The 19447-nt window shown below is 36.0% G+C and overlaps 1 protein-coding gene across 38 annotated transcripts in view; it reads left to right on the forward strand.

The window, feature by feature from the left end:
* The window catches only part of LOC105470926 (cytoplasmic linker associated protein 2), a 220733-nt gene that overhangs the window by 43503 nt on the left and 157783 nt on the right, over nt 1-19447 (forward strand). For 25 of the 38 annotated variants that reach the window (XM_071090719.1, XM_071090725.1, XM_071090727.1 and 22 more), the window contains exon 7: nt 5522-5592. In XM_071090719.1, the coding sequence (XP_070946820.1) occupies nt 5522-5592 (71 nt within the window). Of the gene's footprint in view, nt 1-5521; nt 5593-9389; nt 10007-19447 lie in introns of those variants that run through there. The other 13 variants (XM_071090740.1, XM_071090735.1, XM_071090741.1 and 10 more) reach the window with 7 other exon arrangements.

Below are 19447 nucleotides of genomic sequence, written 5' to 3' on the forward strand. Positions count from 1 at the left end.
ATGTTACTTGTTAGAGGAAACTCTTTATTTGAGTTTCTTCTCATCAGAATTAGCCTCATAGGGGTTTTATCATATGCAAGTAGCTAATACTTTAATGGTCTTACTGAAATAGGCCAATGACTTATTACCCCTAGCCGTTCTTACCATTCTTCCCTCCTCTAAGTCGGTAGTCACTTGGCAGATGAAGACTCTGAGACCCAGAGCAGCAACAGCTAGTCAGTAGGAGGTTGATGGCTTCCTGACACCCAGTCCATTGTTCTTTCTTCCATGCTATGCTTGTGTCATTCTCTCTGGTGATGCTTCTTTAGCAGGTAGTAGGCAATGGAGAAGGACTCTGTGTGGGTACCTGAGCTTTGCTTTTCAAACACGCAGAGTGTTTTCTATTCTTGATGCCTATGGCCTCATTATTTTATAGGTAGTATTTCGAATCCTCAAAATAACAACACATATTAAACAGTTCTTAAACTTTTGTAAGTTAAAGCATAGATTAATTTTGATTTACACCTTTCTTCAGACTATTGTTCCACTATTTCCCTTTTTCCACTACCATATATTCCCAAGAGTTTATACTGAATATTACATTCATTTGAAACAAGTATTCTTTTGTTATGGTGATCGAATTCTAACTTTAATTTTTAGAAGGGATAGTTTTGATTCTCAAATATAACTCCCTTTATGGTTTCCAAATTTTCTGTTTGATATAGCCTGCTAAGGTTAAAGTTTGTTTTTGCCCACTCTTAAATTTTTATCAGAACCATTCTTCTTTGTTAAAACAACTAAACTTAAGTATGGTTCATAAAGACATTAAGTCAAATAGTGTTTTTTTTTTTTTTTTTTTTTTGAGTTGGAGTCTCGCACTGTCACCAGAGCCGGAGTGCAATGGCATGATCTCAGCTCACTGCAGCCTTCGCCTCCTGGGTTCAAGCGATTCTCCTGCCCCAGCTTCCCAAGTGGTTGGGATTACAGGCCCCTGCCACAACACCTGGCTAATTTTTTGTACTTTTAGTAGAGATGGGGTTTCATTATGTTGGCCAGGCTGGTCTCGAACTCCTGACCTTGTGATTTGCCTCAGCCTCCCAAAGTGCTGGGATTACAGGTGTGGACCACTGCGCCCGGTGAAGTCAAATAGTTTTAAAATAATAAAAATAATAAAAAATTAAACAATTTTTTTCTATTAAATATATTTTAAAAGGTAAGTTCTGATAGTTTGGTCCTAGCATAACACTAGATATAGATCATTGGAACTATACTGAAGTAAACTTGTATTTTTGGTCTGTTGATTTTTGTCAAAGATGCCAAGACCATTCAGTAGGGCAGGAAAGAATGGTCTTTTCAACAATGGTGCTTTATAAACTGGATATCCCCGTGCAAAAGAATGAATTTGCAACTCTTCCTCACTCCACACCCAAAAATTAACTCAAAATGGATTATAGAACCAAATGTAAGAGCCAAAATAATAAAACTCTTAGAAAGCACTAGGCAATGGTTTCTTAGATACAACACCAAAACACAAGCAACCAATGGAAAAAATAGATAAATTGGATATCACCAAAATTAAAAACTTATGCTTCAAGGAATGCCATCAAGAAAGTAAAAGAAAACCCATATTATGGGAGTAAATACTTGCAAATCAATTTTTAAATTTTTGATAGTCTCACTCTGTCGCCCAGGCTGGAGTGCAGTGACACGATCTCGGGCTCACTGCAACCTCCACCTCCCTTCAAGCAATCCTCCTACCTCAGCCTCCTGAGTAGCTGGGATTATAGGTGCACACAACCATACCCGGCCACATTTTGTGTTTTCAGTACCGATGGGGTTTCACCATGTTGACCAGGCTGGTCTTGAACCTTTGACCTCAAGTGATCCTCCTGCCTCGGCCTCCCAAAGTGCTGGGATTACAGGCATGAGCCATTGTACCTGGCCGAAATCAAATATAAGACACGTATCTTGACTATTATAAAGGGCTCTTTACAACTCAATAGTAAAAGGACAGATAACCCAATTTTTAAAACAGACAAAATATTTGAATTTCTTCAAAAAGAGTATACAGATGGCAATAGCACATAAAAAGATGTTTAACACCATTTAACCATGAGGAAAATACAGATCAAAACTATTATATACCCCCAGGATGACTAAAATAAACAATGATAGACAAATAAAAATTGATAGACAATAACAAGTATTGATGAGGGTGTAGAGCAATTGGAACCCTCATACATTGCTATTGGGAATGTAAAGTTGTGCGGCAACTTTGGAAACAGTTTGTAATTCCTCAAAATGTCAAACATAGAATTATCTATAACCTAGTAATTCCATTCCTAGCCATATATGCAAGTGATATGAAAACATTCCTCACAAAAACCTACACACAGGTGTTCATAACAACATTATTTGTAATAGCCAAAAAATAGAGATACCCCACATCTACATATGTTCATTACTTGGTGAGTGGATAAACAAAATGTAGTAAATCCATACAATGGAATATTATTTGGTCATAACAGGGATGACTGATACATCATGCATCAACCTTGAAAACATTCATGAAAGAAGCCAGTCACAAAAGGCCACATATTGTATAATTACATTTATATGAAATGGCCAGATATGGCAACTCATAGGCTAGATATAATCTTTAGGGAAAGGAAGTAGATTAGTGTTTGCCTAGGACTGGAGAGATCAGGGTAAATGGGGAAGGATTGCTAATGGGTATGTGGTTATTTTTTGGGGTGATGAAAATGTTCTAAAATGGATTCTTTGGTTGCACAACTCTGCAGATATACTAAAAATCATTTTATTGTACGCTTTAAAGAGGCGAAGTTTGTGGTATTGAATTCTATCTCAATAATACTGTTATTTTAAAAAGATAAAGTCTGAGATACCTAATTGTCTCTTTCATGTTATACTTGGGATTTATTATTCTTATTCTAAACTTTTAAGTCTGGACTTTGGTTAGAGTTACTTTCCTAATTATGTCCTCCATACCCTATGAGTCAGAACCTCCTAATGCTTTACTGGCCTCTATCCTTATCCTAAGTCAGAACCTTCCTAGAGCTTTGTAGGCCTCCTAAATTGTGTTTATAATCTTTTGGACAATCCAGTCTCTGTTGTATTTTTCTTCCATTGAATTTCCTAATTTCTTCCCCTGAATTACTTAAAATATCTTAGACTGTTCGTTCTGCTCTTAAATTGTTTGTTTCTTCCTTTTTTCACCAAATTATATGTACAATAATCAACTATTATAAATGCGTTTGTTTTTCTAAAATAAGTGTATAGAGTTTAATGATGGGGTTGGAGGGATTCTGTGAGGGCCACGTAGAAAATTATACTGTGTTTGTTGTTTTGTTTGCTTTAAAGATAAGTTATGAACTTATCCTTTATAAAGTTTTGAACAGGTGACTAAAATATTTTTAATAAATAAACAAAAGTCAGATGTTAATTTTACTTGAAAGTTGGTAAAGTGAGAAGCATTAGAAGGAAAGAGTGACTGAGGAGAGTACAACAGTCATAGGAAGAGTGTATAGAGTTACTGAAGAACTGGCAGCAAGGTTAATGCTGTGAGGTAATCATCTCCTCTCTGTGTCTATCTTAGCCCAACCCAGTCCCAAAAGACCTTTGGGTGATACCTTCTACTCTGACCCCTTTTTCCTTTCCCCTCCCCTCCTTTCTCCCATATTCTTACTATATTTGCCTACTATTTCATTTGACCCCTCTTCCACTAAAGCTGCTTACATCTAGATTCCTGTCTCCATGTATTACCTGCCTTACCTTAATTCCTTGCCAGCCCACTTCTCAGCTTTCTGTCCTAAATTTTCTACTCCTGTTCTTCTATTCTATAGCCAAATGTTAAGCCCCTTCATGTCTTGTTCTGCTTTTTCTCAGACAGCACTCCGAAATCCTCTCCTTTCTTTCCTTTTTTTTTTTTTTTTTCTGAGACAAAATCTTGCTCCATCACCCAGGCTGGAGTTTGCAGTGTCAGGATCTTGGCTCACTGCAACTTTCGTCTCCCAGGTTCAAGTGATTCTTGTGCCTCAGCCTCCCTAGTAGCTGGTACTGTAGATATGTGCCACCACACCCAGCTGATTTTTGTATTTTTACTAGGGATATGTGATTTGCCATGTTGGCCAGGCTAGTCTTGAACTCCTGAGCTCAGGTGATCTGCCCTGGTTGGCCTCCCAAAGTGCTGGGATTATAGGCATGAGCCACCATGCCCGGCCTCCTTTCTGAGGTTCCAGCCTCCAATTCCAATGCTTCCTTCTATCTCATGTCCACCTATTGTGTGTGGGCAACCTGCTTGGTGTCTGTCCAACCCTCCAGAATATACTACTCTGTAGGATAAAGAGACCTGTGTCTTTGAAGTGAAATGCTTTCAGATATGTAAATAGTTGTATTTGTTGAATTTACTGGAAGTAGGAGGTGATTTTAAGGTTTAGAAATCCTATTATAATGAATTCTTAGAGGAGATTTCAACTAAAAAATTTTTTTAGTTAGTCCTTACTGAAATAAGCCAATGATTTATTTCAAAAAGTACCTGTGTCTTTAATTTACTGGTAAGAAATGACCACAATGAGGACCAAGGCTTAAGTAAGGTTTTAGGAAATGAAATTGTGACAGATATATATGGGTAAGTCAGTGAAGAACATTTGGCAACTAAAGGCAATATGACAGTGACCCTCCTCCCTTCCCCAGTTCTCTAAGTCACAAATTTAAGAATGAGTCATAGCACAATATATTGGAAAGGGAAAGAAAAGCAAACAAAAAAAAAGGGCTATCAGTGTTATCCCATTTCACTCTGAAGGAAATTTGTATATGAATATAAAAGTATCAGAAAGGATACAGTTAATATATTCTGTGAATGATAGAAATGTGGTTTTTTTCTTTGTTCCTGTTTATATTTCCTAATTTTCTTCTATAATGAATGTACATCACTTTTGTAATAAACACATTTTTAACTAAGAAAAGTGATAGCAGAAGTGCAGAAAGTAATTATCCTGAATATAAAATTAGAAGCACCAGTGGAATTGGTGTTGTATGAAAATAGTCATGTGAAACAGGGAAAGCATTGGATTATCAGTGACATTAGCCATCTCTTTAGTTTTTGATATTTGATATTTTGTTGTTTTTGTTTGCCTTAAGTTACTTTGGCATGATTTTTATGTGCCTTTAAAAGATGTCTTGGTGACTGAGTAGACTTATTATGAGGTTGAAACTAGAATATTTTTGATGGATTTGGAGAATTGATTTTATGATGAAACATGAGAAACTGCTTTGTGTAAAAATTGTCTTTTCACAAACATAACTGCAAATATGTAGTCCTAGCTATATTTGACTTCTTTCAACTGAAGAGAGATGGGTTTTGTGTCTTTTTTCAGTGATTTAATTGTGAAAGAGAGTTGTATAGAAAACTAGCTGAATCCGTACAATTGTTTTTTCTAAGGGAATGGTGAAAGAAATTGTTTCTATTTTATCTATATGTTAAAAAAAAATCAAACAAACACAATTTATTCTTTATTCCCAGATTAGAAATGATATTTGCCAAATTTGATGAAGTGCAAAGTTCAGGCGGTATGATTTTGAGTATCTGCAAAGGTAAGAGTAATTAAGCTCTCAAATATTTCTAAGACTATTTAGCAAAGTTTTAGGCACTAAAATGTATATTACTGGTTCAAAAGAGTTGATTTTGTGGCCTGAAAACTTAGTTGAGATATAATAACAAAATATTTACATCCTGCTGACAATTATCCATCCTCTGATTCTTTTGGAGTGAGTGAAAATTTAATAGTGGGTCAGTTGTGTAAAATGATACTGTTCTTTTTTTTTTTTTTTTTTTGGTGATACTGCCTTATATTTTGTGTCTTCTGGGTCGAGGTATGATGACCTTCGTGCCCTCCATTTTCTATGCATAAAATGTGTTTTTATACCTAGAATAATTGTTTTATTTAGTTGTCTTTAACAGAAATTGTGGGGTTGATGGGTTCTGTATATAGACTATCTGGGATGATACTGATCAAGAGACTCATACACAGGAACTTCACTAGCATAATCACCTTGGGCTTCTTAAGTAGAATGAGACCAAGTTGGAATTCAGGGATGTTTGGAGTTAATATCTGGTATTGACTTGATTTTTGTGGTTCCTCTCCTTTTTGTAAAGTTGATAAATTATGATTAGCTTTGTTGGGTAGCATTTGCTTACACTTGAGACTTTAAATATTAATTAGCCATATATGTAACAAATGTATTCTGTTTCCAAAGATAATATAGGTGGTTTTTCCACCTAGTAGTTTCATATTAAAGAGAGTGTGGTTAATTTAGTAATATAAATGATATTGGAGTAAAAATTTGGTGTGTGAATTTATAGTCAAATAATAGGAAAACTAGTTACTCATAAAATTTAGTTACTGTTCTTTGGGTTAAACCAAGACTGAGGATGTGTTACAGGAAGTCAGAAGGAGTAAGTGAGTGTTAGAAAGAATGTGTTTACCCACATCTAAACTTAGTTCCAGAAGCATAAATTGACTTCAGTGCTACCAGTCCTCACCTTGAATGCCAGAAGATTCTCACTTCACTTCTCTGAATAGAAAGTGTTTTATAAGTACCTTCTCCTTATTTTTCTAGCAGTTACCTCTGTCAATTTCTAAAGAAACCAGAAACAGTAGGAAGAGATTAGACAAGATCCTTGAACTTGTATGTTTTCATAACATGATCGTTCGTGTATTTCAGACTAAGTAGTTACAACTCTAAGGAAAAAAAAGTAGAATACTTTTAAAATCTGAGGTATTCATTGTTTGGGTGTGGTTTATTTCGAAAGCACTGTTATTCTTGTATTTTGTGACATTATTTCTGTTACCTTCAAAATAGAGCTTTTTTGTTTCTTATTCTTTAGTTCGCATTCCTTTTTCTATTGTTTATCACTCCATAAACAGGGAGGTTCAGAGTTAGTCTCTGGTGTTTATTTTTTTTGAAGAAGAAGACTTCAAAGATTGTTTGCATTGACAATTACAGTCTGAATATTGCAACTATGGTCAAATGTGAAAGTTAAAGTCTATATTGGTCATAATGTTTTTGATGATAATATGCTGTTATTGAAAAATTCCTTAATGAATTAATTAACAAGAAGATGCTAGAAGAAGGAAACCTATTTATCATGTTGGAAAATCCCAGGGCCCAGGCCTCCTCTTCCCTGTTTTTATTCTCTTTCTTAGTGATCCAACCCGGCCCAAAGGCTTTACATGATAACTCTTTGCTAATGATTCCCAATATGTAGTTCCAGCCATCATTCATCTCTCCTTTGGGTTAGGTCTAGACTTAGTAGCCTGTGGCCTTGATGACATTCCCATTTGGCTGCCTAATAGGCATTTCAACTTACTATGTCCAAAAATGAAACCTGTTATCTTTTCTTGCCCCTCAGATCTGTTCCTTCTCCAGTCTTAGCCATTTTAGTCAGTGGCACCATCATCAGCTCAAGCTAGAAACCTGACTTGATTTCCTATTCTAACTGATCAAACATTTCTACTTTTGAAATACTAACATATTCCAAATTTGCTTATTTTTTCTATCTCCACTGCTAATATCCTCTCTAAATCTCCTTTAGCTTTTGCCTGGACTACTTCTGTAGACTTCTGTTCCATGTTTGCCCCCAGGAATCCATTTGCTACTGAGAAATCATAGGGATCTTCTTAAAATGTAAATTAGATCATGTCACAACAGGAAGAAGATAATGAAATTTCTCCCCTTAAGGAACCTGTAATCTAGTGATAGAGATAGATCATAAACAAGTATATACAATGTGGTTACAGTTGGTAATGGAGGAAATATAACTACGCCTTGTTTAATGAGTTTAAATTATTCATAAATACCCTGTGCCAAGTGAAAGACCATTAGATGAAAATATTATTTTCACCAGTATTGATGAGAAAAATTATGGTGTGTTTTATCCCAGCCCATGATACTTGAGTTGTTTTCCCAGGTAGAAAAATATATCAATTGAATACTGAAAACAAATTTTTATAAGTAACAATTTGAAGGGAAGTTGTACGTAAAGTAATATCATGGAGTTTAATTCAACTTCTTCTTTATTTCTGCACAATTTTTCCCCACAAAATTTTCAGGCCTTTGTTCATTTTTATTGCACACTAAAACTAAAACTGTAAATAAAGTGATAGAAAACATTTTAGGAGAGAGTAAAAGCTCAGCATGAAATCTTGTGGAAATAGTTCATGCACACAAAGAGCTGTTGAAGATACTACCTTTTCTCTCCCTCACTTGGTGTTATTTATGCAAAATAAATTATTTTGGGTCCAAACATGGCATGCAATTCAAATTCGTTCCACTTGATATTCTGTGACCAGAAACTATTATGGTAAACAAATTTTTTTGGTGTGTCTTTGCCTGAAACCATAATAATGAAACATCACATATCTTACAGCATATTGATTTAGAGTGTTTTATGATGAAAAAAATCATTTTACTAAATACCAGAAGCCAAAGGATTTGTTGTAAAGGTGCTACAACTTTTTTATAGCTAACAGTTGTCATCTGAACAGTCATAAGTGAGCTATAGAGTATTTGATGGTTTTTTGAACTCAACTTGTCATTTAAAAGTTAGGCAGAGTCCCTAAGTGCAGTAGAATTAGCTCTGCTATTAGAAGAAAACCGGACTTAAAATCTGTCAGATTGTGACTAGAAGGAGGGAACACCAGCCCTGTAGGAAAGAAAAGACTGAAAGTTGGAGGTCCCCTGCGATTATGGCAGACTGTGGTGTCGTTATGGAGCTTTCCAGACAGTCTCCTGCACAAACCAAGGATGTAAACACTAACAGTGTTGGTGGCTGTAATTGCAAATCCTTTTCTCTTTCACCGTGAAAAAAACTATGCATAATTATTATTTGTCGAGTGTGTGTGTAGGACCTAATACAGTCTTGGCCATGCAGTCCTTGTAAAGTATTTTCTGGCTTCTCTGTTGGAAACAGTTGCTAGGAAAAGAATTGTTCTTGGAGGCTGGCAATAAAATAAAGCCTGGAAATGAGGCTTTGAAATTACCTTAATATTTGGCTTCTATGAGTCAATAAGATAACTTCCAATCTAGTTTTGTATGTTTTTATAACATACCCTTTAGTGAAAAGCAAAGCAGCTCTTTCTTTGGTTGATTTTTAAAATGTATCTGTTTGTGACCATGAGCTCCAGGACCTTCCTTCAGAGCTTGACAATGTGCTGATGGTTCTGCAGCTTGGATAGAGGGTGCTCTGCGCCCCTGCAGCTGCGCATTGGCTAGGTTCTGTCTCCACCAGAAGCAAGCTTTGTTCCGTGTGGCCCTGCTGTCCGCACACAGAGCAGCCTTTGATGGGCTGCCTTTGACGTGATTTGTTTACGGCAGCCAGAAATGCTTCCTGCATAATGAGAGCAGTTAATCATGGAAACTGGGCTATTCCTGTTTGTGCACTTCTAGCTGTCTTCTGTTGTAAATATTAAAAGGTAACGACAAAAGGATGAAAACCTTTTTAAAAAGGCGCAAATCAGTTAATCCATCAGATCATGTGATTGCTACTGATTACATGGATATCTTTAGGGAAGCAGAAAATGATTGCTGAACACATGCCTTGTGTTTTGATGATTGCATTAAAAGTCCCCCAGCGGGATGGCATTTATTGGCTCTCAGAGCTTTTCTTAGATTAAATTTCAGGCAGCCAGTACAAGGAGAAACATCATAACCTGTATCCAACAGCATATGTGCAGCTACAGAATAATCTTAATCAAGTCCTTCTAGGCTCTGCTAAATAAACGAGGGTTTTCAGCAAGACCCCAGACTTTTATTTTGAAGTGGAGTAGCAGCTGTTGGCTATTGCGGTGCAGAGCTGCAGCGAGGCCTGGGTCACACAGTGCTCCGGGTGTCTGCAGGCTGCAGGCCGAGCCCAGTGGCGCAGGCACTGAGCTGTACTTATTTGCTGTGCTATTTGACCTCTTGATTTGAGAGAGCTCCCTGGACCATCTAATGGCTATGGGAGATGGTGAGTAAGATTTATTTTTCTTCTTTTGCTTGTGTTATACACTTCCTTTTAAGGTGACGATCATTTGCTGTGTAAGAAATACATTTCTCCCTAAAGAATGAAGGACACTTGTGTGTTTGTGTGTGTGTGTACACTTGTGTGTGCATTTATGCATGTGTGTGCATGTCATTTGATGTCTTTTTTTACTTGATGTATCTGTGTGGGATCTGGCAAGTATAAGGTGACAATTTACCTTGTAACCCAAGCAAGCTTCAGTCTTGGTGGTAGATACGAAGGGATATTCGAAGAAGCGTGGAATATGTGCAGAAGCTTAGAGGAAGAACACTGCCTTTGGAGGAATGACAGATTTTGGCAGGAGGATTTGACTAGCTAGCTTGATATCCTTCCTGTTATATTTGATACAAGTAGAATTATGTGGAAGTAAAATATTTAAGGAAGCAAAATGGCTTGCTATGGGCATTATTTTAATTCATATGATTGTTAATTGTCAGTGTCCCTAGTAAACACTTTTCTAGAAAATATTTAACCTTTTAAGATGCACAAGGTGTAATTTGATTAAAAATAGATTTTTGCCAGTGTTTCAGTTTGGTAAGAATAATTTTAAAAACACATTATTTCTATAATGCCTAATAGTTCTCCAAAGCACTTTTGTATACTTGATATATATTAACTCCTCAGGTATGAACAACTCTATGAAGTGTTCAGAGTATTTTGGTATTTCCATCTTACAGATTGGGAAACTGAGACCTGCTGAGACAATATGTCCCAGATCCAGGCACAGAAAGCAAACCAGAACCAAATCTAGGGTCCCAAATGTGCATTTGGTATTTTCCATTATAACACTTAATACTTGAGCTTTTTTTCTTTTTCCGTTACACCTTTTTCTGTTATGAGGCCTAGAGATATACTTTATAATCACATCAACATCACAGATATGTATGAAGGGAAATCTGAGGTTCCTCAAAAATGTTTTGAGTGTTTTTTTGCTAGGTTCTTAAGGAAGACTGGTCCTTATCTGGGGGTTTTAACTCTTAGTGGTTTCTGCCTTCTTTGACTATGTATGTAGTGAACTCTTCTAAAAAGTCCTTCCCCTAGGGGCTATGAGGGATAGGATACAAATGTATCAAAATGATGGTATTGGTAGACAGTCATTTAAACTATTAATGTACATTTAAATGGAAATCTGATAGAAAATTTGGTTTGGCATATCGTCATGATTTATTCAAAGAATTTATGTAACCATTTTATATGATCTTATGGAAATAAATGAGAAAACAGTTTTTCAACTATCAATTTTTAAGACAAAAGCAGGATTAACAAATAAGTTCTCATATACTTAAGGGCATTGCCAAGTTTCTCCCTTTTTTTTAAAAAAAAAAAAACCTAATTTGTAGATAACTCTAAATGTTGCTTTTGGTGTAGGCCATATCCAGATTTTATTTTCTTTCTTAAACATTTTAGGTTCAATGGTTATAGTTTTATGTTTACTTTGTTTTTCTTTTTTTAGATAATACATAACATTTGGACTGTTTAGGAATATATTGATTATTTTTTTAAAAAGTAACCTCTGACGAAGATGAGAGGATAACATTTCAGCTAATTCTCTTCTATAAAAATGTATACCTTTATAAAAAATTTAAACAATAAAGATATGTATATAGTAATAGGCTATCTTGGAATTTATATAGTTGTTAACAGTTTGATATATACTTCTGCATATTAGTCTTTGTCACATCCAATGCACATACACTATACCAGAGTCATGTAAACATATAAAACAGGAACATATAAAACAAATGGATTATAGTGCCCCTACCTGATGTTTTTTGTTTATTTTAATTATGAACTTAATATACAATGTCATTGCCCTTTCAAAATTCAAACAATGAAAATAAAGCAAAAATCCCTTCAAAACCACCTTCAAGACCTGATCCCAGGTATAAACAGAGGAGAACACTTTTATTAATATGGAGCATGTCTTTTTCTACCTGTTACTGTGCCTTTACGTACATATTAAGTATCAAAGTATATGGTTTTGCTTTGACTGTGTTTACATAAATGATACCATTCTGAATGTAATTTTGCCATTTGCTGTGTTTACTTAGTATGGGATGGAGCTTTTTAAATAATACCATTGTGTTATTCTGCATCATTTTTTTAAACGGTTTGTAATATTCTATAGTATGGACATATAACCATTTTGTCTTCTATGGAAATTTATTTACTATATATAATTTTTCTAAATGGTTCTGAAATAAGCACCTTTGTACAAACCACATGTGTTTGTGTATACACACACACACATATATTTCTTAAAATAGTCTGGACGTGGAATTTCTGAATCAAAGTTTTCATTCATTTTAGAATTGTGTTAGGTATAGCTAATTTGCTCCAAAAGAGGCTAAAGCCACACATACACTCCCACCAGTAGTGCCTGCTGTCCTACATTCTTTTCAGTTCTGGTTATTATTAAAATTTGCCTGTCAGATGGTTGAAAAATATCTCACCCTGTATAAACATCTGTGCTTTCTGATAAGATTGATCATCTTCATATGTTTGGTTATTTATATTTCCTTTTCGGTAGATGCCTTTCAGCATCGTAGCCAACTTTTTGGTTGTTGTTTGTTTATACTTGCTTTTTATATATTCCAGTTATTAATCTATTATCTATTGAATATGTGATGTAAGCTTAACTTCAAGACCACGTGAAAGATTTCATTAGCAGTTTTATTTCTAGGCAAACTTGGATTTGTGAAGCACTATAATGGCTTTCACTTAAGAATAGGGGGTGGGTTTGGGGGGCTTTTCAATTTAGTTGTCCTCACCCTTACCCATGAATATTAAACCAAGCAGTTTTTAAAAATGTATGTACAAGCGATGATATAACCATGACTTTCTAGAGACCAGCCTTCTGGGACTGCATCGAACTAATATATAACTTGGTGTGTATATATATATATACACACACACACATATATATAACTTGATTTGTATACATATCTATAGCTTGGTGTATATATATACACACACACACATATATATATAACTTGGTGTGTGTGTGTGTGTATATATATAACTTGATCTACAATTGTTTATAGGATAATAACAAGAAATTAATACTAAATAGATCTCTCTTCTATGCTGTTGAATATTCTTTGTGATACACTAGGACTGGGTAATTTAAATTAATGACAGAAAGCAACCATTTGACTTACTGGCAGGAAGGCTAACTTTTCTTGTAGGAACATTGATAGAGGGAAAAGAAGTCTGTAAGGTGAAAAAGTAAATTACAAGGGACAGAAGACTGGGCATTAGCAGTAATGCAGGCAGTAAGTAGCAGGCACTAAGATTGAAAAAAGACAATGACTAAAATAAAGCCACCCTATAGTACCTTCCTGCTGTAGCTATTGAAGGTGTTGTACAACCATCCTGTGTTTTAGGTCTGTGTTAAGGGCATCTAAGTGCATATACTTTACCTTTGAATAAATAGTATCCTTCTAAGGCAGTCTCATTTAACCCCTTGGATCCAGGGGGTTGGGCACCAATAGTAACATATCCTCAAACCTGGTGTTGCTAATAAACTTGAATCTTCAAGAAAAGGTTTACATATTTTCTTTGTACATATAGAATAGTACAATTGATGTTCTTACAGCTGCAATACTCTAAACTGTCTTGAAAATTTAAGTACTTGAAATGACTAAATTTTGTAAAGTTTCTAAGTAAACCTTATTCTGAGCCTCATTTGTTATTTAGTTTGATATTATGGCCATTATGGCATTTGATATTATGGCCATTATGGCATGTGTTATTTAATTTCATTAATACCAAATAATGGTTTAAATTGTGATTGTCTCTTCATTGGACTGTTCAAAGTCTTGAATTTTTAAAGGACCCCATTTAAATAAAAGGGCAAAAGTCTTCAAATATATTTTTAACTAGTCAGTTATATCTACCTAGAAATTTCAAGATACTTTATCAAATATCTTGGCCTCTATTCCGCTTTGTATAGAACTGACTTTCTTATAAATAAATAGTTAACTAAGGTTGTGCTACTGAGAATACTGCATCTTCATGTGAATATTACAATATAGCCAATTGTCTTATTTTTGAAGTGCTTGAATTTTCAATTTCTAATAATTTTACTAAAGTTTTTCATTTTAGTTTAAATTGAAGATGTTTTAAATTTTTACTATTTGATTCTTTTACTTCTGAAAGCTTGTGATTTTCTTTAGCTGTGGGAAGCTTTCTCCTATTATTTTTTCGTAAGTTTTCCCCTTTATTAGTTTAGTCTTTTCTTACCTATTATTCAGATATTGAACTTTCTGGGTTGATCTTCTGTCTTTTATGTTTTGTCTTCACTTTCCAGTTTTATGTCTTTCTCTTATCCTATATTCTGGGAGATATCCTTGACTTTCTTACCCAATCCTTCTATTAAATTTTAACTTTGACAAACAAAAGTTTAAATGTGTCTAAGAACTTGCTTTTTCCTTTTTCCATGGTTCCATTTCCACAAAATCCTGTGTGTGTGTGCACGCATGTGCACATTTGTGTGTAAAATGTTGTGCTCCCTGAATCGGGAATGAGAAAGAGTTTAATAAAACCATTCCATAGATTTTCTGTTGCTCCTTGTGCTCATCCCTGTACTTTCTGGCTTAGAAATAGTCACTTCTCTGTTATTTTAGCTTCTGAGAATCACAAGTTGTGGCTTTACTGTGGTGTTAATGGTGTTAGTCTTCAGTAGCTGTTCGTTCTTTTTTTTTTTTCTTTTTTTTTTTTTTGACAGTTCAGAGCAAAAGGAATGTGCATTCTTTTTATTTGCATCTTTTAAGAATTCATTGTAATCTTTTAGATGCTGATTTCACATATTCCACCTTCATCTCATTTTCTTTACCTTTTTGAGTTATTTTATTGGGATGCCACTGCAGGATTTTAAACAAGGGAGTAAAGTGATTAAAATTATTATAATTTTTTAATGAAGCATTTCAAACATACCCAGAAATAGAGAGTATTATAATGAACTTCCATTACTACTCATCATCCAGTTTCAAGAAATTATCAATACATGACTAGTATTTATTCATCTATATCCCTACCCTATCTTTTCCCAGCCGTAGTATTCTGCTGGACTGAGATGTGTGTGTATGTGCACATGGTACTCATCATGTATATCAAATAAAGTGTCTTTTAGAAAGACAGTTACAATACCATTGTCACACCAAAAGTTTAACCCTTAGTGTCAAATAATATGTTCACATTTTCTCAATTGTTTTATAAACATCTTTTTACAGTTTGTTTTGAATCAGTGTTTGAAGAAGGTTTACCATTGCAATTGGTTGAGGTACCTCTTAAGGCTCTATTCATCTATAGGATTTATCTCACTTTTTTCTCCTCTTGCCATTTATTTATTTATTTATTTATTTTTGAGACGGAGTCTCGCTCTGTCGCCCAGGCTGGAGTGCAGTGGCCGGATCTCAGCTCACTGCAAGCTCCGCCTCCTGGGTTCACGCCATTCTCCTGCCTCAGCCTCCCGAGTAGCTGGGACTACAGGCACCCGCCACCTCGCCCGGCTAGCTTTTTGTATTTTTTTAGTAGAGACGGGGTTTCACCGTGTTAGCCAGCATGGTCTCGATCTCCTGACCTCGTGATCCGCCCATCTCGGCCTCCCAAAGTGCTGGGATTACAGGCTTGAGCCACCGAGCCCGGCCACCATTTATTTATTGAAGAAAAAAAATGTGTTAAATATTCTTCCTGCACACTAGATTTTTTTATTGTGTTGTATGGTGCTTTTATATTTCTGCTTTTTAATGTTTATCTCCTGTATTTCCTCAAAATTGAAAATTTTTCTAATGACTTGATCAGAATCAAGTCTCATGTGTGATATTTTGGATTTCTGTCAGAAGGCATACACTGTCTGATTGTCTTTCTTTGTGATGCTAATATTGAGCTGTGAGTTTAGGTGTTACCAGCCTGATCCATCCTTTATACAGTTCCCCCTCAGCCTTTCATTTAGTGATTTTGGCAGGCATTGATCCCAATTGCTTTTTTAGAGGATTATATTGTCTACTTTGTGATTTGGAAGGAAGTCAAAAATAGAAGCAAGGAGACCAGTTAATAGACTGTGGTAGTAATATAGGCAAAGACAATACTGGTGTGGCCTTAGATTAGGAGTGGCAGCAGAGGTCAAGAGAAATAGGTGGATTTAAGCACGAGAACTGTTGGTAGATGATCTCTGTGGGTCAAAGGAAAACTTGAGGTGGGTTACAACATTATGAGCTTGAGCAGCTGAATAGATGGTGACGTTATTTACTGGGATTGGGGAGGACTTGGGGAGATCAGTTTTGGATGATGTTGGTGTTACGTATCTATATGAAATTAGAGTGACTTGGAGATACCCATGGGGGTGGATATCTAGTAGGCAATTGGATGTATAGGTCTGGAACTCAGAGATGGTCTAGGCTAGAGACAAACATTTGAGAGCTGTCAGCATATAGAAGGTATTTAAAACCATTGAGAATAAATGAGGTCATTTAGAGAGTGTGTAGTCTGGAGAAAAGGAGAATATTCAACATTTAATTGTTGGGTAGAGAAAGAACAGCCAGCAGAAGAGACTTAGCTTAAGGTACCTGTGAGATTAGAGAAAAGCCAAGGAGAGCTTCCCATTGCAAAAGCACAGTGTGGAAAGTGTAGACAGCTGAAATTTGAGTTTTCCGAGGCATCTGTGGTATAATAGTTTATAGGGATTATTGTTTCCTAATCTCAGTTTGTAATTTAGCTGTTAGATATAACCATAGTCACTGCTGGATATGCAAGAGTGTAAAACAGTTTAGAAATCCCACGTCTTGTTGTTCATTGTTTTAATTAGAATAAGGAAGGATACAACTTCAAGGGAAAAGAGGAACTTTGGTGTAAGAAACTACTTAATGTGAATCGGAGCATATTTTATGCATGAAAATTCATGGTGTTGGGGGTTCTTCTTACTGAACTGTTTGTTTCGCTGAAGAAAATTCACACAAGATGTATTTTTTTTTTCTATGAGATGTGGTATAAATTTTGGCTTGCTCTTTTATTTGCCATGTAAAATGGAGCAGTTTTTCATCTTTTATATGAATTTGAGAAGCAGAAGTTTCGGGTTTTGGAATACATGTACCCATAAAAGTGAAGTGGAGGCCGGGTGTGGTGGCTCATGCCTGTAATCCCAGCACTTTGGGAGGCCAAGGCGGGCAGATCATCTGAGGTCAGGAGTTTGAAACCAGCCTGGCCAACATGGTGAAACCCCATCTCTACTAAAAAGACAGAATTAGCTGGGTGTGGTGGTGCATGCCTGTAATCCCACCTACTTAGGAGGCTGAAGCAGTAGAATCGCTTGAATCTGGGAGGCAGAGGTTGCAGTGAGCCAAGATCACACCATTGCACTCCAGCCTGTGTGACAATAACAAAACTCTGTCTCAAAAAAAAAAAAAAAAGAAAAGAAAAAAGTGAGGTGGAAAGTTTAGAAAGCCATTTCAATACATGGCTTTCCTGAAGTGAGAAAAAGAAAAAAAGGGACAAGGCATGATTAATATAAATTCACAGACCCTTATCTGAAACCTTGGGGTCCACTTGTGTTTTGGAATTCGGAATGTATTAGATTTTAGAAAATTAACAAGGTCATACCCCGTGCATTATGTAACTGTTTCTGCTGGGCTTGGGGCAGTACCCTATAATCAAGCACATTAATGTTTTTTGGGTTTTTTTTTTTTTTTTTTTTTGAGACAGGATCTCACTCTGTTGCCCAGGCTGAAGTGCAGTGGCACGATCTTGGCTCACTGCAGCCTCTGCCTCCTGGGTTCAAGGGATTCTCCTGCCTCAGCCTCCCAGGTAGCTGGGATTACAGGCATGCACCACCACAACTGGCTAATTTTTGTGTTTTTTGTAGAGATGAAGTTTCGCCATGTTGGCCAGGCTGGTCTCAAACTGCTGGCTTCAAATGATCCACCCACCTTGGCCTCCCAAAGTGCTGGGATTACAGACGTGAGCCACCACGCCCAGCCATGTTTTTGCCATTAAATGTATGTGAGTTCATACTGAGTAGAATACACATAAATAGCTTCATGTCAGTTCACATCATGTTTTGTCATAAGCTGAGTTCAGATCAGTTTTTTGCTACCAAATGAGTTTAAAAGACAAAAGCTGGGTTTTCAGAGCTTTTTGACTTTCAGGCATGCAGATACGTCATTGTGGGCCTATAGTGTTTCAGTGCTTGCTGGGGACAGTTTCCAAGTGTTACTTGAGGCAACAAAAGGCAAAATCTTATCTTAACTTGGTCTTCTTTTTCCTTCTCCCCTTCTCCCTTCTTCTACTCCTTCTTTCCTTCAGTCTCTTCCTCCTCTTTTTCCTGCTCTATTTTAATCGCTTCCTCCATCCACCTCCTCTTCCCCTCCATCCACCTCCTCTTCCCCTCCATCTCTTCCATTGTTCTCCATTTCCTCCTCCTGTATTTCATCTCTTCTCCCTCTCCTGCCTCCTCCATTTCCATCTCTTCCTCCTTCATTTCCATCTCTTCCTTCTCTATTTCTATTTCTTCCTTTTCTCCATTTTCTTTCCTTCTTTCCCATCTCCATTATATAGAAAACCACTGCAGCCTGCTCACTTTAATAATTTCTATCCTTCAATATATTTTAATATGCTTATCTTGTTCAGTTTCTGCACCCAACCATACCACTCTCTTTTTGAAACTTTGGAGCAAGAACAAAAGTGTCAACATAATCATAATTTGTAGTTTGCTTTTTGTGTTTGATTCTTCTTTTGTTTATTCAGTATTATAGCACCTACTATATGTATCCTAAATAATATCTTCTGATTTGTCTTTCAATTCACTAATGATCCTTTGAGTTGTGTCTAAGCTACTGTTATGCCTGCCCACTGAATTTAAATTTCAGTTACTATATTTTTATTTGTAGAAATTGCATTTGGTTATTTTAAAAATCTATGTCACTTTTAATAATTTTTCAATTCCCAAAGTCAAGTTTGCTTAGTTATTGCATAGTCCATGTCCAATAACTCTAGGATTTTAAGGGGGTCTTTTCTTATTGTCTTTCTTTTTATATTGTTCTTGGCTCATGGTTTCTTGATTCCTGTTGTACCTGGTGCCTTTTGGGAAATTATTTGTGGGAATAATTTGAGGCCAGACACTTCCCAGGGAAAGTTTGCATTTTGTTTGGCTGTTGGTTGGACACTTCCCAGGGAAAGTTTGCATTTTGTTTGGCTGTTGGTTGGAAGTACTACCTGTCTGAGCCCACAGAGTTTAAGGTCTTGGGTGTCTGGACCGCCCAAGCAGTTGACCTTAATGAAGCACTCTATTTGATTCACTTCTCTGTTATTCTCTTTCAAGAAGAGCTTGAAAGGAATTGACCGTAGGAAAATTAAGATCTTATTTGTGATTTACTTTAACCTCGAGGGTAT

This window comes from Macaca nemestrina, chromosome 2 (genome assembly GCF_043159975.1).
Source record: "Macaca nemestrina isolate mMacNem1 chromosome 2, mMacNem.hap1, whole genome shotgun sequence".
In the NCBI taxonomy this organism is placed as follows: Eukaryota; Metazoa; Chordata; class Mammalia; order Primates; family Cercopithecidae; genus Macaca; species Macaca nemestrina.